Source organism: Artemia sp. Qi Xiang Cuo, chromosome 17 (assembly GCF_049724085.1).
Source record: "Artemia sp. Qi Xiang Cuo chromosome 17, ASM4972408v1, whole genome shotgun sequence".
Lineage (NCBI taxonomy): Eukaryota > Metazoa > Arthropoda > Branchiopoda > Anostraca > Artemiidae > Artemia > Artemia sp. Qi Xiang Cuo.
Window position 1 is genome coordinate 5,166,671 of NC_142810.1, and position 20,977 is coordinate 5,187,647.

General features: G+C 37.9%; 1 protein-coding gene across 1 annotated transcript in view; it reads right to left on the reverse strand.

Annotated features, from left to right (window-relative positions):
• Uxs (UDP-xylose synthase) overlaps positions 1 to 18,364 on the reverse strand; it is an 80,990-nt gene extending 62,626 nt beyond the window's left edge. Inside the window, exons 1-2 of the mRNA XM_089103357.1 lie at positions 18,329 to 18,364; positions 18,165 to 18,230 (exon numbers count right to left, since the gene is read on the reverse strand). Of these exons, the coding sequence (XP_088959483.1) occupies positions 18,165 to 18,228 (64 nt within the window). The 5' untranslated portion in view covers positions 18,229 to 18,230; positions 18,329 to 18,364. The remainder of the gene's footprint in view (positions 1 to 18,164; positions 18,231 to 18,328) is intronic.
• Between the last annotated feature and the right edge of the window lie 2,613 nt (positions 18,365 to 20,977).

Sequence of the window (20,977 nt, forward strand, 5' to 3'; positions counted from 1 at the left end):
AAGTTTTTGTGTGAATGTTAGTTTTTGCTTGTGTGTGTAAGTTTTTGTGTGTGTGTGTGTAAGTTTTTGTGTGTGTGATATTTGTGTGTGTGTAAGTTTTTGTGTGTGTGTGTGTGTGTAATTTTGTGTGTGTGTGTAATTTTTTGTGTGTGTTATTTTTTGTGTGTGTGTGTTAGTTTGTGTGTGTGTGTGTGTATGTTTTTGTGTGTGTAAGTTTTTGCGTGTGTGTGTAAGTTTTAATGTGTGTGTGTAAGTTTTGTGTGTGTGTATAATTTTTTGTGTGTGTAAGTTTTTGTGCATGTAAGTTTTTGTGTGCATGTCATTTTAAGATCCGTAAAAAAGTAAAAAAAAAATACCATGTTAAAAAATTTAAGAAAGTATTTACGAAATGGTGAGGGGACTCTTTGAGGTTGGAAAATGGGTTTAGGAATGAAATTATGAAAGGAACTTGTTCAGAAAAGATATAATAAAGCCATAAAAAGTATTTAAAAAAATTGGAGAGGGGACTCTTTGGGGGGCCGGGGAAGTCTTTGGGGATCCGGGGGCCCTTGAGCCCCGATGGGTCCTGTGGGAGCACTGGGCGCCGGGTGAGGGCCTTTGGGGGTCCGGGGGACCTTTGAGGACCGGGGGAGGGCCTTTGGGGTCCGGGAGGGGCCCTTAGGGGTCCGGTGGGCCAGTTGGGAGCCTGGGGGGCATTTGGGGACAGGATGATGGCCTTTGGGGGTCCGGGGGGGTCCTTTGGAAGCCCAGAGAACCTTTGAGAACCGGGGGCTTCCTTCGGGGTTGGGGTAGGAGGATCGGAACCCTTGGGGGTTGGGGTAGAGCAATCGGGGCCCTTGGGGTTGGGGTAGAGCAATCGGGGCCCTTTGGGTTGGGGTAGAGGCCCTCACAACACTGTTCAATTGAAACTTGTGTATTATAACGACCACACTCAAAACCTCCTCCAAAATCTCTTCAAAAATCACCTTTTAAAATGTCTCTAGCTGTTTCGCCGAAATAATTCCATAAAATAGCTACAACGGTTTCGCCAAAATTACCCCCAAACGGAATTTCAGCATGTTCCTCTTGTTTGGCATCTCTGCGCCAATGCATTTCAAATTATTTGGAAACCTTTTCGCGCGCTAAGATCAATACGTCTGCTCGGAAACGATTCTCTTGTTAGAAACAACAAATTAATTCCCCTTTCATGAATCAATTCTCTTTAGAACAACAAATTAATTTCCCTTTCGTGTCAATCAATCAATCATGACATCATCTGTCATGTGTGATCAAAACTTTGTCTCGGAGACAGTTCTGGTCGAACTCCAAAGACATTAATTAACTTGACGTCATCTGTCAGACACTCCCTGGAAACAATTTGATTAATGACTGCCAACTCTAGACTGACCAGAAAAGAAAGTTGGCTCGGAAACGACAACAACATTGATCCCATTAACCACGTGTTCTCTCTAATTACTCTGTTCAAAACAATAACAACAACATTCGCTGAGGGCGTGCCAAAAACACACCTGGAGAAAGAGGTCATTGACCGATTACGCAATCATTCTCCCTAATGACTCTATGCCCATATTTGGACTCCTGTCAGTATTCTATGCCCATATAAGGACTCCTGTCACGAGTTATTATGGCATCTCTACTGATTTTGCCTCCAAGAGAGTCCTCCAATCTGACTGTGGATGAGGAGGGTAAAACCCTACTATTCCTTCCATTTGTTTGTTGTTATTTTCTTATCATTCATTATAAGAACTAAATAGGAAAGTAACAAAATAACAAGGTTGTACTACTGCAGTATAACCTCACACATCATGGTTACCTAATAAATGGCAAATCCCGGCCCATATTAACCAACAGTAAAAATATATTTAAACAAACTCTTTTTCCTGAGTAAAATCCCATATTATTCAGAATCAAATGTAATTCAAGAGTGGTAGCTAGCCATAGTGGTATTCACTAGTGGTATTAGCCACATACAACAAAATAGAGTTTATGAATTACAAAAACAAGCTTTCAGGAATTTCGAAAGAGCCTGAAATCCCTCGAAAAAGGGTCCGATTTAAAAATAGTGCAACTGATCCTGCATGGCTAAAAATCTGTAATCTGGGTTTGCAGCCCCTCCTCCATCTTAAAAGCCACCTTTGAAATAAGTATACAATTTATTCTACAATATAAAACAATTCTCTTTGTCCATAACACTCTTTCTTAAAAGCCAGTTTCCCAATATTTAGCAACTGGACAATGACGGATCTGGAGGCAAAATCCCGAGGGGGGGGGGGAGAGATAAGAAAGTGCATCTTCCGTCCATTTTCCGATTGAAGAAAATACTCCCCGTAGAGAATTGGGTTTTCCAAATTTGAGAATTTCATTTGAGTTGTGTTTTTTTAGTTTTGTTGAGAAGTCCTAAAGAAAGGGATAAAGAGAAATTTACACACAATAAGTATGTTAAAAACTTGGAAAAAAAAACGCAAATGTATTTTTGTGGAAAAGACTTCCATATTAACTTCTGCAATTTTGGGCAGTAGCGGCCGCCAAATTACTAAAATAAAGAAAAAAATATGGATGAGAAATCATCAAACTTAAGCTAAAAATATATGGCCACAAAATGTTTAAGAAGGATTAGCTTTCCTTTGAAAGGATGGTTGGTTTCGGGAACTAACACATTCTAAATTGTTCAAGTTTTTACGGACGAAAGCATTGTCAAATTCTACGAGTTTGTTTTTCTTATCTTCCAAGTGTAAAAATACCATAAATCACCATTAATAAATAAATGAAACCCAAAAGGAACAGAAATTACAATAGATAACCCAGTCAAAGTCAAAACAAGCAAAAATTAAAAGGAGTGCGGTATTATACGTCACTCACTCGAGTTTACGATGTGTAAAACTCGAAAACAAACCGGTTTCTTCGTTACTTTAGAAACAAATTTAGAAACAAATAGACAAAGCGTTAATTGCTAATAGTTCTAATGACTCCTTTGATTCTGCTTTAGCTAGCCATATATCTAATAATCCTAGCCAACAATACTTTTTGGAAAATCTTCTTTCATTAGTAGTGATTTGGGGATAAAACAGGTAGTCCGGGAATCAATCGAAATTAGGCGAGAATATGGGACTTAGGGAGAATATTCACTGAATTTTTTATACTCAAATTTAATTAAAAATGATCTAACAAAATATTTTATTAAACCAATTGACAATAGTACTAAGCCCGTTACAAAAAGGCCTTTAAGACTAGCTGCTAAAAAAGCAAAATTAGCTTTGAAAACTTGCAGTTAATAATTTTATTTTATTTCGATCGAATGAATTCATCCTCTCTCATCATTCTATTTATTAGTCCTGGTTTAACTTCGTTGAAGTAAGGATGCTGGGGCTGTTTTAAAAGTTTTCAGGAGCATTTTTAGTTTTAAACTTCGTATTTTAATGTAAGTTTTATATATATATATATATATATATATATATATATATATATATATATATATATATATAATATATATATTATATTCTTTAATGTTGTGCTGAAGACGGCCCTTGGACATAGGGCTGAAATATTCACCGATTTAAAGTGCACTGTCTTGAAAAAATGTCCCTATTATTTTTAAGTTGTGTTTGTTTGATATGAAAATGCAGTGTGGTCTTCGTCAATAAATATATAGCCCAAATTTGTTTTAAAGTAACGAAGAAACCGGTTTGTTTTCGAGTTTTACGCATCGTAAACTCGAGTGAGTGACGTATAATACACAAGTGCCAGAATTTTTCATGGAGAGAAAGCCTGATTTCCCGGTACTATTTTTTAAAACGATCAGAAATTAAATTAAAAAACAAGTTTTTTCAACTGAAAGTAAGGAGCAACGTCAAAACTTGAAACAAACCGAAATTATTACATTTATGAAAGGAGTTGGCCCTTCCTCAAGACCTTGCTCTTTGCGCTACAGTTTTGACTTTTGTGTCCTAATTCTTTAATTACGATTCCTGAAACACAATGGCCGTTTAATTAGAATAATAAGCTTTGTTTTAAATTCTATTTGAAAAAGTTTAGCGTAAAGACTTAGTTCTTGAGGATGAGGCAACCTCTTTCATATAGCCTACGTAACAATTTATGTTCGTTTTAAAAGTTTGATGTTACTCCTTACTTTCAGTTGAAAAACTTTTTTTTAAATTAAATTACATACAAATAGCATTTTTTAATAAGAAACATACGGAACAAGTTTTTAAAAGAAAAGTAAAGAGCCTCATTAAACCAAAAATAAATAGAAATAAAGTCAAAATAATCTTCAAAGTAAAAACTATGGAGTCTAATAGAAAAAAAAATATAAAATATTCTTTTCTCTCCAGCATACATATAGTAGGCCAAACTATGAACTCTTAAAGAAAAAACCGAAAAGACTTAAATTATTATTTTATTTTTCCCTGAAAAAGACTGCGTCAATGTAAAACGAACAAAATAATTAATTAGAAAAACTTTTTCCACCAAATAAGTTTTGTTTGAAACTCCACCTTGGATCTGAGTCATTTATAAATCTGATCTCATATCTAAAATCAATGCCTGTGAGCATTCAACAATCTATTTGTTTGGAGATTTTAATATGCCTGATGTTAAGTGGGTTGAAGGTATAGGATTCCCCCCTGAAAGTAGCCCTTCATGTATCACTACTAAATTCCTCACTGACAACCTACTGACACAGATTATTGACCAACCAACACAATTCAGGGACAAGCAACAGCACTCCTTACTAGAGTTAGTTGTGAAAAATGATTCTGATCGAATCTACTCCTATCACCCTGCAATTCGAACCAGTGACCCTATTTGCATCTTGACTGAGATACAGGTGAACTTCAATAAGTGAAAAATCCTTTACAGATTATGAATTGATACACCAGGACCTGTCAAAGATAAAATGGGAGAGTGTGATTGACAGTGGTAACATAGAAAAAACTGGCAGGCATTTAAGACAGTAGTCCTAGCTGCAGAAAATAAACATTCCCGGGATATACTGGTCGCCCTTGCCAAAAACTATCCCCTTCCTACCTAAGAAGTCATAAGGGCTAGAAGGAAGAAGAAAAGAGCATGGACCAAAGACGTAGAGTGCAGATGTGATAACCACTATGACACGTGCAAGAAACTCAAAAACAGGCTAAGAAATTTGACTCGGAAGATTGTAGAAAACCACAAGGAGGCCATTGAAGCTGATGCAAAGCAGAATCCAAAGAGGTTCTGGCATCATGTCTCAGCAGCTAGCCCCTCTAGACGTAATATCCCAGACTTCATGAAAGAGGATGACACAAAGAACTCAGAGGCTTAAGAAAAAGCAGATTTGCTCAACCCTAGCTTTGGTACAAATTTCTACTCTCAGCCCATAGCAAACCCTCCACCCAGTTTACCAGAACGACTAATCATTATTATTATTATTTATTGGAAAATCCGTCATACAAATAAAGGAAGACAGAGCAATAAATGAAAAAAAAGAAGAAATATACACTAAGCGCAAAAACAAACACTTAAAAAATCACAACAGATATATCTTAACTAATGGACCAGTACTGATGACTAAGAATAGTTCAACTTCGTCAAATGGGAAATATAAGCACGAATTTGATTTTCCACAGCTATAATGAGGTCAGCAATTCTGAATGTTCTAACTAGATAAGAGTTGCGAGTCCAAATGGGAAAACACAAAAGATATTTGGCAAAACCGGAAGAAAACTGAACGAATTTTTGACTTGTCAGATTTTGCGAAGATTTTCCAAAACAGCAATATGTATATATAATGTGGTAGAGCGACAAAGTTGAAAAGCTTCGAAAGAAGACGGCAGTTGAAGCATAACTTTTTTGTTAAAAAAAAAAATGTGATAACCCAACTCTATGTTCAATGTGAGTAATTAATAATTGTCACGTGTAAATTATTGACGACCCAATGGATTGAAACTTAATGAATTGAAAATCAAGTATTTTGCAGTAGGCATCAAGACATGGCTAGTTGTAGAAAAAGCCAAGACAGATAGTCCAAGTATGTATAAAAGTATAAAACACTATTCAAAAAGTAGAAGTAATAAAACTAAAAAAATTGTTTCAAATATTTAGTATTTAATATAACAAAACTGGTTAATTATAAGGACTGTGATATTGTGACCTAGATCACATAAATCTTCTTTGTTCCAAGTGTTGCATATAACCCATAGGAATAGCATCTCCAAACGCTATCTGGAATGGCCCAATTCCTGTCAGTTTTAATGGCCCAGCAAAGATTTGTTCATTGGCCATTGTGGCCACAGTGGCCATTTAGCTATTTCAAAGTGTGATCTGCAATTCTAATCCACTTGAAAATTTTTAGTTTGGACTGTCCTTTGTCAGGAAAGTCCAGAAACCTAACAACAAAATATGGCACCTCGCTTTTTTTGTCACAAAAGAAAACCGCATAGTATTCAATTTCCAACCCAAATTTGAGAATTTTTTTTTTTAGTTTCATTGATGTGCTAAGGAAAGGGAAAAATTACTTCCATGTGAACCTCTGCAATTTTTGGCAGTAGTGGGTATTCATAAATTCAACAGCTATATTTTCGTCAGTGGACCCTGGAATTTTAACACCAATTATTTCTCATTTGTTTTACAAATTCAGTGAAGTTTTTACAGAATCACCTGTTTCTCGACAGGGCCTATTGCTGTTAGTCGAAAATTTTGACAAGGTTACTACAAGATATTCGCAAAAAAAAAAATCCATTTGTAGAAGCCATTATCTACATTTGAATTTGACCAAAGGAACATTTTAAGTGCGCCTGGTATTCCACTACATTAAACAAGAATTTTCGACACTTGGAATCTAGTTTCAACAATGTAATATTTGTTACCATTTTAATTCAATTTTATCAAGAAAAAGCTAATTTGGCTAAAACTCAGGTAAAATCAAGTGGACCTTGATGCATTGGTGCTAAACCCAACTTTTTTTTGCAATAAATAACCAAGTAACAGCAGTTTGAAGCTTGCATACCGAAAAAATTGTTGGTAGCTCGTTTCTTGTTGAAAACAGGAAACTGACTGAATTAAATATTCTTTTCTTATCTGGGTGTACTGGATATTGTCTCAACGTTTCCTATCTATAAAATACAAAAATGGCTTCAAGAGATGACACTCCAAGTCCAGACTAAGTAGAGTTATTCTGTTTTGAAGGAAGATTTCAACAGGGGTTCCAAAATTGCACTGTTAAATCATCGGTACCTTTACCCTACTTGTGTGTTAGTTTTTGGAAAGGCACACCTGCCTAGTCCAGTATTTGAATCAAAATATATATGCAGTAGGTCAATCTAATACGTAGGTCAAATAATATAATCCAAGATCAAGGTGAACTATTTTTAAGTTCTAGTCCAATTATGAAATTATTTCAATAAAAGACCATAAGGAATCACAAATGTCTTACTGTATGAATGAGATTTTATCCAAAAAGAGGTGTTGACTTATAAGTATTGAGAATGTTCTGAAAAGGCTTAAAAAACTGGATGCAAATAATGCTGCTGGGCCAGATAACCTAAAACCAGACTATTAGAAGAAGCAGCTGAACAAATTGCTGAGCCCATCTTCCCATCAGGCCCATCTTCAACAAAGGGACAAAGCCAGTAATTATTGCCCTATAAGTCTTACTTATGTTGTATGCAAGGTCCTGGAGAGCATCATAAGTAACACACTGGTCTCTCAACTTAAAAGAAATCAGTCACTTTCAAAAAGTCAGCATGGTTTCCATTCCATAAAGGTCACTCAATCAACAAAGACTTCACTGAATCATATGACTTTATGACCAGACTCTTGGATGATGGTTTACTGGTGGATGTCATTATGCTTGATCAAGCAAAAGCTTATGATAAAGTACAGCATCAACTTCTTCTCCTGAAAATGGAAGCGTACAGGGTGCATGAGGATATAGTTGCCAGGATTTAAGCCTTTCTTACTGGAAGAACTCAGAGGGTAGTTGTTTATGACACCACCAGTAAAACTGTTTATTTTGATGAAATTTTTGTCATTAGTGGAGTCCCACAGGGCACAATCCTGAGGCCCAAAAACATTGTTCAGTATATATATTAACAACTGTACAACTCACCTGAAAAACCCACTGACTCTATATGCTGATGATTGCAATCTCTTATGACAGGCCCAAATTAGTCCCAATCACTCAACAATACAAGAAGAATTAGATCAACTATCTAGATGGCCATCTGAGACGGGTTTGCAGTTTAACGTGTCAAAATGCAAAGTCCTGCATCTTGGACATGATAATCCTAAATAATCTTACTATATTGGAGATGACCTACTTGAAGCTGTAAGTGAGGAGAAGGACCTGGGGCTTATTGTTGATGACACACACAAGTTCCACAGCCACACACAAGCTCAAGTTGCTAAAGCAAACCAAGCCCTACAGCTCTTAAAAACAAAGTATACCACCAGGAAGCTGTGTGCAGTCAAGAAGCTACATAAAGCTATTTTATGACCACACACAAAATGGACATTAAGGCACTTGAATGTCCAAAGGCAAGCAACAAAGGTCATACTAGCTTTGCAAGACATGCTGTACAAGGAATGCCTTGTATCCCTCAAACTCCCCACCCTAGTCTATCAAACAAGAGACGCAATCACTACTTGCAAACTGCTAGAAAACGACCTTTCAAGTCGTTTTCTTGTCATCCCTTGCAAGTACAACAAGAGGTCACACAAAGAAGCTGCAATTCTCCCATTGCCATCAAGGTGAGCACCAGTGATTCTTCTCTGTATGCGCCATCCCTTACTGGAACAGCCTCTCTAAAGCCATTATCCAGTCTCAAACCCTAGATGCGTTCAAGAAAGGTGTTGACCAGGACTAAGCCAATGCAGAGTGTAGGCTAACCTGGGATACCAAACCATGGTCATGTCACCCCACCAGCAAGATGTTCCACAGGAGGCTCATCACCACCTTATCTCATTGGACATGCAATTTAAGGTAATACCACAGTACTCTCAGCCACCCCAAAACACAAAGACTCAACACAAGCCTCCTCTTCCCTACAGATGGATATTTTTAAAATCAAAAAGTGGTCAGATCAGCTTCAATGCATTGAAAACAGAAGAGCTTTTTATTAAACTCCAGCTTGCCATCCTTCTTCCATCAAGCTTGATTATCCCACTCTACAAGACCTGCATCAGAGCCACAGCCAAATATGGATGTCTGCTATATACTGGTGCTCCAAAAATGCTGTTGGCACCACTCCAGAAGATAAAGAATAGGATGTGCTGCACCTCTACTCATGACTTGCTCTAGCCTCTAAATGAAAGGTTTGATGTAGCATTAATGGCTATTTTCTCCAAGTGCATGAATTTGCCTCCCTCAGATGAGCTCTTGTACACTTTGCCCCCCTTTGTCCATCCTTCAAGGCAGACAATAAAGGCCCCCAGCTTGGTTCAATTATCAAAAGGAGGACACAGCAAAAACCAAATACATAAGGAACAGCTTCATCTGATGTTGTACTTCTATCTGGAATGATCTTCCTGGGGATATTCTCTTTTGGTTCAGTTCTCTTTTGGTATCTGACAAGTTAAAAACTAATTCAATTTAAGGCATATTAACTTTGTACCTGTTTTGAATAGGCTATATTACATGTGAATTCATGCTGTGCAGAGCAATAATTACTCAGAACTGATTTGGATTATTTTTTTTTCTGTACTGACTTTCCCTTACGTCAGTTGAATTTAAAATTTGTGGTAATTAACCAATTGTGGTGATTGACTGAGTTTATATTGGCACTGATTTGGAGTGAATTCTTTATCTTTTGAATATTACAACCATAAGTGCAATTATGATATAATGGATGACTCAAAAATTATTTCAAGTCCAATTTTGAATTTTATTTCTCAATTGATGATCAATGGTATCAAAATAGAGACAATAATTGCTAAGTTGACAAGCTTTTTCAGTCATGATACCACTCTAAAGGCAAAGGGGGTTATAAATCAGGTGCTAGAAATTGGAATATGTTTAATTAGATGCCAAAAGGTGATGAAAATATCCTTGACATTTGTAAGTCGTTATCTACTGCATCAAAAGAAAAACATAAGATCCCAAAATTTGAAATATACCCATCCTGTGAAATTGCAACAATTGGTGATGTGATTGTTGCAACATTAACCTGTCAAATGAATGAACTTTCCTGTAAAATTGACAGTTTGTCCAAGCTAAATAAACAACATCTTGCAGTGTAGGCAGCCTCTGCCTAGCCCTCTTCTGCTCAGTTGTCTTTCACCAAGGACCAATCCAAGCCTCCTACCTATGCTGTTGTGTTAAAAAATTTCATGTCCAATCTTTCATCTCCGCTATTAAGGATAGATTTTATTGATAAAGTATGTCTTGAAGCTGCAAATGTTATTTCAGAGGCAACACATTCCTCACCAGAATGGAAAATTTTTGTAAAAAGTATACCCACTGCCTCCTCAATTGCTGACCAGATGAAAAAGTCCCAACCTGGCATTTTAGCCTCTGTTAAATCTCCCACCTTCATTGGTGTAATAAAAGGTATACCAACAGAAACAAACAAAACAGATCTAGAGAAAATTATTCCAAAGTGCATAAAAGCTTTACAATGTGGCAAGTCATGTGTCTACAAGATTTACTTTCAACAATGGAGTGATCAACCTGTTACAGCATCAAAATCAAGATAGAAATAGGCTAGTATCAGTCTAGAATTGGGGCAGTTGAAAAGCAAACATGTAAAAAAAAAAAAAATTACACATTACCAAGAAGTTTCCATTTCTCTTGAGTCTTTCCATACAACATCCTCCAACCCAATTTGGAGACAGGCTGCTTCTTGTTTGGCCCTAGACAGTTGACCAACAAGGACACTCTGCTATCCTTCATCTACAGAGCATGGCCATACAGTTTCATCCTTTCTCTTATTATAGCCTTAGAAAATAGGATTGAACTTTATTTTTTGAACAGCTAACCATTTGAGAAGTAAGTCAGTTGGATCCCAAAAACAATCTGTAGACAGATTTACTGGAAAATACCTAGCAACTTCTCTTCCAATTTTTGAAGTGCCCATGCTTTGGAACCATCCTAGACCAAAAATCTGCCCAAAAAAGCTCACCAAAACAAACAAAACCCAGAAAAGTTACCCATTCTTCAGAACCCAGTGCAAATGCTCTGTTGTCTAATAGGCTATAATTTTCTCAGGAGGTGCCACTCCTCAAGGTAACCCTGAAGCAGTGTTAGTAGTTTAGTCACAGTTTTGGTTGTCCAAACTTGTCAAATGTCTACCCTGATGCCATTATAAATTGAATCAACTGAGATAAAATTAGAAACTAGATATGAGATGGGAAACATAGGAATTAGAAGATATTTGAGGTAAAATTCTAGATTAACTGTACCTTGGAAAGAGGTCAGGTTAGGAAGATGAAACTTTCAGTAGGCCTCATAAATCCAGGGTGAAAACATACTCTGGGAATGTATTGCTAAGCTTCTATGTTAACCCTCTGTTGATTCCTAAGTCGTAGAAATTGCCTACTTGACAGGTTTATACCTATTGGAATTTTGACAAAACAACAATTTATCTTATTTTTCAGGTATCAGTCTCTTTTTCTCTGCTTTTAGTACTGAAAATGCAGTTCCTGTTATTTGAGTAGAATTTTAAGTCATATCAATGGGGTTTTCTAAATTTAGGAGATGTATTTGCAGATCTTTGAAACCTTATAAATTGGGTTTGAGCAAAGTTGTGAGACTAAAAACAGTTTTGTTGTACTTCACTTAAGCAGAAGATATATTTTGTAAGGTTTCACTTTAATAACACAACAATTTTTAAAGATCATCAAAGATCATAGGGAGGAGTGGAAGTAGGTACCTCAAAAGGTAAATTTTTTGTTTTTCATATTATTGACTTACAAATAAAGTAAACATATTGCTCAATGCCTTTTTTTGTTTATTTCTGATGCAAATGAGAGGTAAATTTAGACTTTACCCCCCCCCCTAATGTGCAAATATATAGCCTACCCTGATTGGTATATATAGGGATGGGATTCAGGGTATATATTTGCACATTAGGGGAGAGGTGGGTAAATTTCAGTTCTGATATAAATGAGAGGTAAGTTTAAGCTTTACCCCCATCCCCCCTAATGTGCAAATATATACCCCGAATTGGTGTATATAGGAGTGGGGGTAAAATTCATTTCTGACAAAAATGATTATTATATTTGGGAAGAACATAAAAAAGGCATTGTGTGGTATGTTTACTTTATTTATAAGTCAATAATATGAACTGCAAAAAATTTATCCCTCAAAATAGCTTACCTTCCTGGGACACCTTAAATTACCTTAAATCGCACTTGCTAGCGATAGGACGAATCCTGTGTCCGCCAGCTTCAGTGATGATAGTTAAACATCATCTGTGGCGTCCCAAATGGTGCAGCACGGTTTGTTGAGCCACTCCCTATCCACTGAAGACTTGAACGCATCCATGCTGGTAGAGGTTACTGTTTTTTCACTAAGGGAGTTCCACAAGCTGACAACTCTATTTGAGAAGAGCTTGTTCCTTAGTCTGGTGTTGGCTCGTTTCCGGAAAAGCTTTTGAGAATGACCACGAGTTCTATTTGAATTGTCCAGTTGGAAAAGGCCAGGAATGGTATCCTCAGCATTTAGAAGCTTGTATGCTGTTATCACATTGCCTCGTTTGCAACGATATGTTAGAGATGGTATTCTAAGATTACGGAGACGGGATGGATAAGGGACATCATAGAGGTCTCTAATACATTTCGTTGTCCTCCTCTGGACTGATTCTAGAGCTGCTTGGTCTGTCATTTTGATTGGGCATGCAATACACATTCCAAACTCTAGCCTTGGTCAAACTAGACTCTTGTATAGGTTGGTCACAACAGTTGGAGATCTACTAGTGAACGTTCTTTTGATTAAGCCAAGAGTCTGATTAGCCTTTGCAATAGTCGCTTGTGCATGAACATGAAATTTCAATTTGTCGTCTACCAGGACACCAAGATCTCTCTCTCCGTGGCTGCTGGAAATGGCATTTTGGGACCCATCCCTACAATCCATATGGTACTGAGTGTGTGGGTTTTTTTTCCCAAGGTGGAGTCTTGCATTTTTATGCGTTGAATTCAAGCCTCCAAATATTAGTCCAGTGAGTTAATGTATTGAGGTCCAGTTGGATTGACTTAATATTCTCTGCTGTGTCTGCACAACCGATAAGTTTCAAGTCATCAGCGTAGAGGCTTACTTTGTTGTTTAGGATTTTTGGCACATCATTTATATATATATTAAATAAAGTCGGACCCAAAACTGTGCCCTGGGGGACACCACTTCCGGCCACCTTGGAGAAAAACGTCCTTCCATCCTCGCCAAATACTTTAACCATCTGTTTCCTATCTGTTAATAACTGCATCACCCACTCAACCACACCACCACTCACCCCAATAGCTTGGAGCTTGATTTGAAGTCTTTTATGGCAGACTTTGTCAAACGCCTTTGCCAAATCGAGCAGTATGATGGTGACTGGGAACCCCTGTTCTAGAAGATCAGTGATATAATTATAAGAATCAATCAAATTTGTTTCAACCAACCAACCAGACCTAAAGCCATGTTGACATGATGAGAATAGTTTATTGGTTGTCAAGTCTTTCAGGATTGCAGTGTTATCAATCGCTTCTAGGAGCTTCCCGACTGCAGAGGTGAGACTGATTGGCTGGTAATTGCTTGCGTCCTCTTTGCTGCCACCTTTATGTATGGGGGTTATGTGGGCCGTGTGCCAATCCTGTGAGATACACTTTTCATCAAGGGATTTCTGAAAAAGGTGAGTGAGCAGGCCTGATAGTTCAACATGCAATTCTTTAAGAAGCCTTGGGTGTACACCATCAGGTCCCACTAATTTGTTTAGGTTCAACTTCTTTAGGCGTGTCTCTACATCTACCCTATTGACTGTAATTGGAGGCATAGGGGTTGTGATGGTATAGGTGAGGGGGGGGTCTGGAAGAGGGGCATTATCAGGTGGAGTAAATACAGATGTAAACTGCCTATTTACAGCATTAGCAATTTCTATTGGGTCATCTATTATACGGTCATTCTCTTTAAGTCGCATAACAGAGTATCTACCAGGTTTACGGACTGAGGCATAATTCCAAAAGTGTTTTGGATTTAACTTGCTTGCTGCTGCTACAGCCTCCTCATGCTGTTCAAATAACTTTCTGGATAGATTTCTGACTTGATTTCGTGTCTTGGTATATTTTGTGTAGTGGTTCCTATTGTGTATATTCTGTTTATACAGTCTCCAATACCTTTTCTTTTTTATTTCTTGCTCTCTTTAATTCTTTGGTCATAAATGGTAGCGTTTTGGGTTTATGAGCCCATCTTACTGCAGTATTTTTCTCTGAGACCTCTAGCAGTATTTTCTTCATCATATTCCACAATTTATCAACATCATTCTCAGTGATAAAGGACCAATCCTGCCCTGCCAACTCTTGCTTCATCAGACGGTAATCTCTATACACATGTTTGGTAAAAACGATTTTTCTGGATACAGTCTAAGGGAGCATCATATGGCAGCGTGATTGCTTGCACCAAAGGGCGGTAGTGGGGCCACGTTTAAGAGCGCTTCATGGTCGTTTACTATTACAAGGTCCAGCAATGACGGGGGTGGCCATCCTGGTGCCTAGTTGGAAAATTTACAGCTTGGTAAAGTGAATAGTTAGTTAGACACTCAAGAAATGGTACAACTGATTTCTGTCCAGAATAGCCACTGCCATCTATCCAAGGAACGGAAGGTAGGTTAAAATCCCCGACTATGAGAGGATTGCCTGTCATTGCTACTTTTCTATCAATTGGTTTTACTACTTCAACAAAGGACCTCTCTAAATTAGTGGACCTTGGACTTCTGTAAATCTTATCAACCTGTATTGGCTCACCAGGTAGGTTTATTGATATCCACGCTTGTTCTAGGTAAGGCTGATAATCAGATTCAATATTAATATTTCCTACCTGGAAAGTATCTTAGATGTATAGGATGATTCCCCTTCCTTCCTGCTTTGATAGGTTGCTGATTATTTTGTATCCTGGTATCTGTATCTGTTGTTCCGTCAGAGGGATAGTAGTCCTTTTTGGTTTTACTTCACAGAAGGCATAAATATCTGAAGCGCCTGATGTAATAACACACTTAATTTCTTGAAACTTTGAAGTTAGACAATCAACATTGCTGAAAATAACACTAAGGGCACTAATCTTCCCACAGCTTCCACTATCAGAGGGAGTTGATGATCTTTCAGAAGTCAGCACTGTAAAAACTATTGTCCAACTTCCCGCTAGCAAAAGTATCACTTACATCTAATAATGCACTAGAAGAGAAACTATGTACAGGTTTTGGCAGCCCACTTAGAGTTCCATCTGAGTTGGAGGGGCTGGAGGTAGCAAGTTTTTTGATACAATTTTGCCACCCCAAATCACAATATCCGTCTCTCCATTTGCTCGCCGAGCTTGGATCTCTTCATATAGCTTGGCTCTTTTAGTCCGGTCTGCTTTGGATACATTGTTTCTGAACTGAATTCTGCCAGTTCCTCTCTTTTCATATGAATTCTGGAGAATTTGTTTCTTTGTTTCAAGGTTGACAACAGAAAAAATGATAGGTGAGTTTGAGCTAGTTTTGTTATTTGGGTTAGCTCAGCAATGGGGATTTATGACGGATATATTTGGGAGGCTATACTCTTGGGACAAATACTGCTGGATAAACTGTCTGTTGTCTGGATTTGCCGGCACTCTAAACACAACAAGGTTCAGTTACGTCTCTGTCTGTCTCTATCTTCAACTATTAACTGCTTCATTTTGTTCTCTAAGTGGCTATCAAGATTGCTTTTTAAAGCCTGTACCTGCAAGACTACAAGACTATTCAGGAAGTCCTGGTCGATGGCGGCACCAGACATTTGCTCAAGGGTATCTATCCTTGTCTCAATGGCTTGAAATCTACAATCCATATCTTCAATCACTTCACGCTTAAACTCACTAAAAGACATTTTGACGGCATCTTTAATTTTCACATCAAGATCCTGAATGACCACTACGGCTGGTTGAAGCGGTTCAAGGGATTTTGTAATAGCATTTTGGATATCTAATGCATTTAGTCTTGCTTGTTTGTCACCTTTACACATAGGACAATGCCACTCGTATCTAATACACCTTGTCATCTTTGTTAAGAGAGCATACTCTGGCTCCGTCATTTCGAGACAATCTATACAAAGCCAATGATTGCAACCATCACAATTCATTCTTCTTCATAATTACAACCACAAGCTGCACACTGATCAGTTCCTTTTTTCGGACTCATGCAAAGTCGTTTCGGCAGCATTTTTACAAGTATAGGATGAATAGCGCACTGTAGTTTCACTCTATTGGCGCCAAATTTAAAAAAGCGGGATCACATGAAAAATGTTCTGGAACATCAATGTTTACAAACAAACTTCACAGGTGTGTTTGTTTATTAACTTCATAGGTGTCTTTATTTACGTGGCAATATTCAAACAACTTAATAGATGGTACTTAATCCATTTACTTTTCAATGTCCAAAGATCTTCTTTCAAAGGGGAGCAGGTGGGTCCCTTTATTAAATTTATTGTTCTTTATGCATGGAGGTTTCTATTTCTCAGTCTCTTTCTCTGGGATTCACTATCTCAATGTAACTAATTCACATTATCAAAATCTAGCTACACTGGCCATATTTGCATCACTATCATCACTCTTACACAATTTAGTCTGTGGACAGGCATCCACCACATGACTAATATGAGAGTAAAGTTCATTTGCAATGCACATGGATGTTATATTTAGATGGAGGATGCAATTCTAGGAATATATTTGCACATTAGGGGGGTGGGGGTGTATATTCTGTGAAATATAGGTTCTAAGAAATTCCTGAATTTCTTAGAAGAACTGGAAAAAACAAGAAAAGAAGTGAAGATAAAGACTCTCCCCCTGAAAAATGTGTTAACTAGAATTATTCTGCATATTATAGAGTAAGAATTGTTTTCTTAATTTGTTTCTTTATGTCCAGCTGGACTCTTAGGCTAAAAATACTGGTTGGTTGGTTGGCTAATTCAAAGATTTGTATATATATATACAATGTCAAATTAGCTATCTGGTGGTATCCCATCTGTAGACCTATCCCTGAAAGTTTCATTTTCCTAGTCTAACCCCTCTCCAAGATATCAAAAAGTAGTTAAACTACAATTTTACTTGTTTTTATTGTAAGTCAGGGGGGAAGTGGGGGTAAAGTAAAGTGGAGCTAGCATACAGTAAAAATGTGTAAACTATATTTATTCTGCATAGCCTAGACCTATAAGGAGGTAGTATGAGAATTATTGGTAAAATTCTACTTTAGCTACATTTGGCTATCTTCTACTTTACTTTAGCTACATTTGGAAAGGGGTTAGGTTAGGAAAATGAAACTTTCCGGGATGGGTCTACAGGCTAAAGTATGTCATGGGAAGATATTTTAATGTACATACCTCTACTCCCTCTCCATCTAGAGGGTCCTGAAATTTGCCTACATGACAGGTCTTATAGGCCTATCTATTGAAATTTTGACAAACAACATTTTTCCTTAATTTTCAGTTATCAGTTTCTTTTTCTCTGGCTTTAATTCTGAAAATTCAATTCCTGTTAGACCTATTTGAGTAGTATTTTAAGCAATATCTATGTTTTTTTTTCAAAATTTAGGAAATATATTTGCATAGGCCTATCTTTAAAACCTTATAAATTGGGATTGAGCAAAGTTGTGAAGCTGAAAATTTTTTTGTACTTTATTTAAGCAGAAGATCTATTTTACAAGGTTCCACTTTTATAACACACAGATTTTTGAAGGTCATCAAAGGTCAGTACCCTCTAGAGAGAGGAGTGAAGGTATGTACTTCAAAATACCTTCCCAGGACATAAGCTAGGCTACTTTAGCCTGTAGACCCATCCCTGAACGCTTAATTATCCTAGCCAAGCCTTTTCCAGGATAGCCAAAAGTAGCTAAAGTAGAATTTTACTGAATTATTTTCTCAGCATGTTCTACTTTTAGACTTAAACCAAAACATCTGTTACAACTTTACCTTGCAAGGTAGGCTTAATGTACTTAACCTTATGGTGAATAGGTTTGTTCATAAGCTCTAGGAATAAAACAAAAATATATACTTACACAATGAGGCAGTACCAACAATAAGTAGAAGGACAAAATTCTTCAGTTTAATAATACCAGGCATTATGCTTTCACTTTTAATTGTTGAGTTGAGGTCACCTCACGTCTTCAAGGACCTTGTGACCAAATTTCGTGTTATTTATCTTTCTTTGAACTTTCACTTTTAAATGTTTCACTTTGTTTTTATTTAAAATTTTATGCTGGAGCTCTTGCAGGGTTGCCAAAACTTTTAAGGACAAAAGAGTCCAAATCAGCCAAACATGGACACTTTTAGTGTTCCTCTAGAAAACTAGCCAATATACAGGGTTGCCCTTATGAATTTTCAAAGGCTGTGAAAAAAAGTGTTAAAAAATCTGTGAAATTCGTCCTTCTTTGTTCCGCTACCTCGCGGTCTATTACCTGCATGAGTTCTGCAAGTATTTCCATCTATGTCATTAACGCTACCAATAAATTAAGTCTAGTACTAGTTCAATTTGAAGATCTGGCATAAAAAAATCGTCATTAGAATGTCAACAGAGCGAAATTTTATATCGATTATCAATATCACTACCTATCTTATTCGAAAAGTAAAGAACCAATCATAGAGATTTATTTTCACTTCTGGATTTTTATAAGTTATGCGGAAAAGATGCGACTCGTTGATCTTCGGTAGGTATTAAGGATCTTTGGGTGCGACAAAGTCCGAACGGCTGTACCAATGAAATGTCTATTTTGACCAACATGGTTTTAAAGTTCAACAAAATACGTCAATCTCCTTATCCACTCAGTCCAACTGGTTGGTCAAGGGGTTAAAATCCTTTAACAACTCTTCTATCTTGTCGTTCTCTGAACATTCAGAAGTAGCCCGGAGAAAAAATGACGTTTTCGAGAACTAAAAAAGTGAGAAAACAAGGCCGATTGAAATAAATTTTCTTTTGTTATACTCAATAGAAACTGGCGACAAGCGTTAGATTAAAAAAAATCACAGCTGAAAGTATACAATATAAAACAGAAACATTCGCTATCGGCTATAAATAAAATTGTGCCGCAACACAGCTTTTCTGCGAAACTCCTTTCTTTCTATGACAGCAGTATAATAACAGCCTTGTGCTTACTTGCACTTGTTGCACGTTCAAGCCGTATCTAGACTCATCGTGGTGCCCAGCAGATGACGACATGTCGCCTTCCATAGGTTTCGCTCGAGAGGGGCAGGCTCCACCATTTCAAGCCACTGGCGATCCCAGCGACGGCCGTATTTTCGGTATCCTCCAATTGGCTCCAGATCAGACTTAACTGTTGCTAGCCACGTCTTCTTTAGGCCTCCTGCCCTCTTCTTCCATGCCGGTAGTGGTAGACATTTGAGACATATTTTGCTTAAATGGTCATCTAGTCTGCGCATTGTGTGGCCAAACCCTATCAGTCTCCTGTGCTTAACAATGTCAGAGACAAGTGGGCGATCCTTACATTTTCTTCCTACTTCTTCATTCGATATTATTTCTGTGAGGCAGAAACCCAGGACTTAGCGCAGGCACTTGAGGCTGAATATATTCAAGCTCAACGCTTCGGCTACTTTAAGTGACCATGTTTCACATCGATAGAGGAGGACAGAGAGAACCATAGCTTCATACACTCGGAGCTTTGTGCGTGGTGATATTTCGATCTGCTTCCGTAGTTGAAGGAAGACACTCCAGTCTGACGATATGCGGCTCTGGTTTTCTTATGAAGATTTGCCTGCAAGGTTTACCATCAATCCGAGGTATTTGAACGACTGGACGTCCTCTATCTAATTACCATGTAGGGCAAAAGGGGTTTTATCCATCCCATCTGTTCGCATGGATTTTGTATTTGGTAGGCTTATATGGAGACCAGTCGAGAGTTCCTTGACTGCCATGTCACTTTTCATAGCCTGGGCTTCTGCAATAGATTCAGCAAGCTTGTCAACATCGTCAGCATAGTCAAGATCTGTGACAGATAAGGATGGGCTCACTGCAACGCCCTTATACTTGTCCAGGACCCAGAGGATCCAATCGATGACGAAGTTGAACAAAGTTGGTGAAAGGACACAGCCTTGACGTAAACCTTCCTCGATCAGGACCATCTGAAAAATCGCCATCGACTCTTACCCGGGCCTTTGTTCCAGCATAGTATGCCTTGAGCAGATTGACGATCTTATCACGCACACCGTCATCTCTCATTGCTTCCCATATTGCATCACGATGGATCGAATCAAACGCGGTAATGAAGTCTATGAAGATTTGGATTTTTTCCTGCTGGTGTTTAAACTGGTGTTCAAGGATCTGTCACAGGCTGAAAATCTGGTCTGAGCAACCCATGCCAGGTATGAATCCTGCTTGGTTGAGTCATGTTCGTCTCTTTCTGGTGTCTCTCAGTCTATTTAAATGTATAACAGCGAAGAGCTTGGCAGCAATGGGGATAGGGGATATACCTCAGTAGTTTTTGCAGTCCATTAGGTCTCATTTTTTGAAGATAGGGACAATTATTGAGGTCATCCAGTCATCTGGGATGTATGCATCGTCGCAACCTTCAGTTATCACGCTATGAAGTTTATCCATCACCAGCTCAGGGAGAGCCTTCTGTAGCTCCGCAGGAATCCCACCTATTCCTGGGCTTTTATGGTTTTTCAAAACTTGGATCGCCTTAATTACTTCATCCCTGGAGGGTGGGTCCGTACATACATTTTCATAAGCCTGGTTGTGTGGGGGGTTCTGCGGTGCAGTAAGTGGTTGCTATCGATTACTATTGTCTTCTGGTCTCGATAGCTCTTGGGAGTGAGCTCGCCATCTTTCGATCTGGTCCTCGCTGCTTATGAGTAT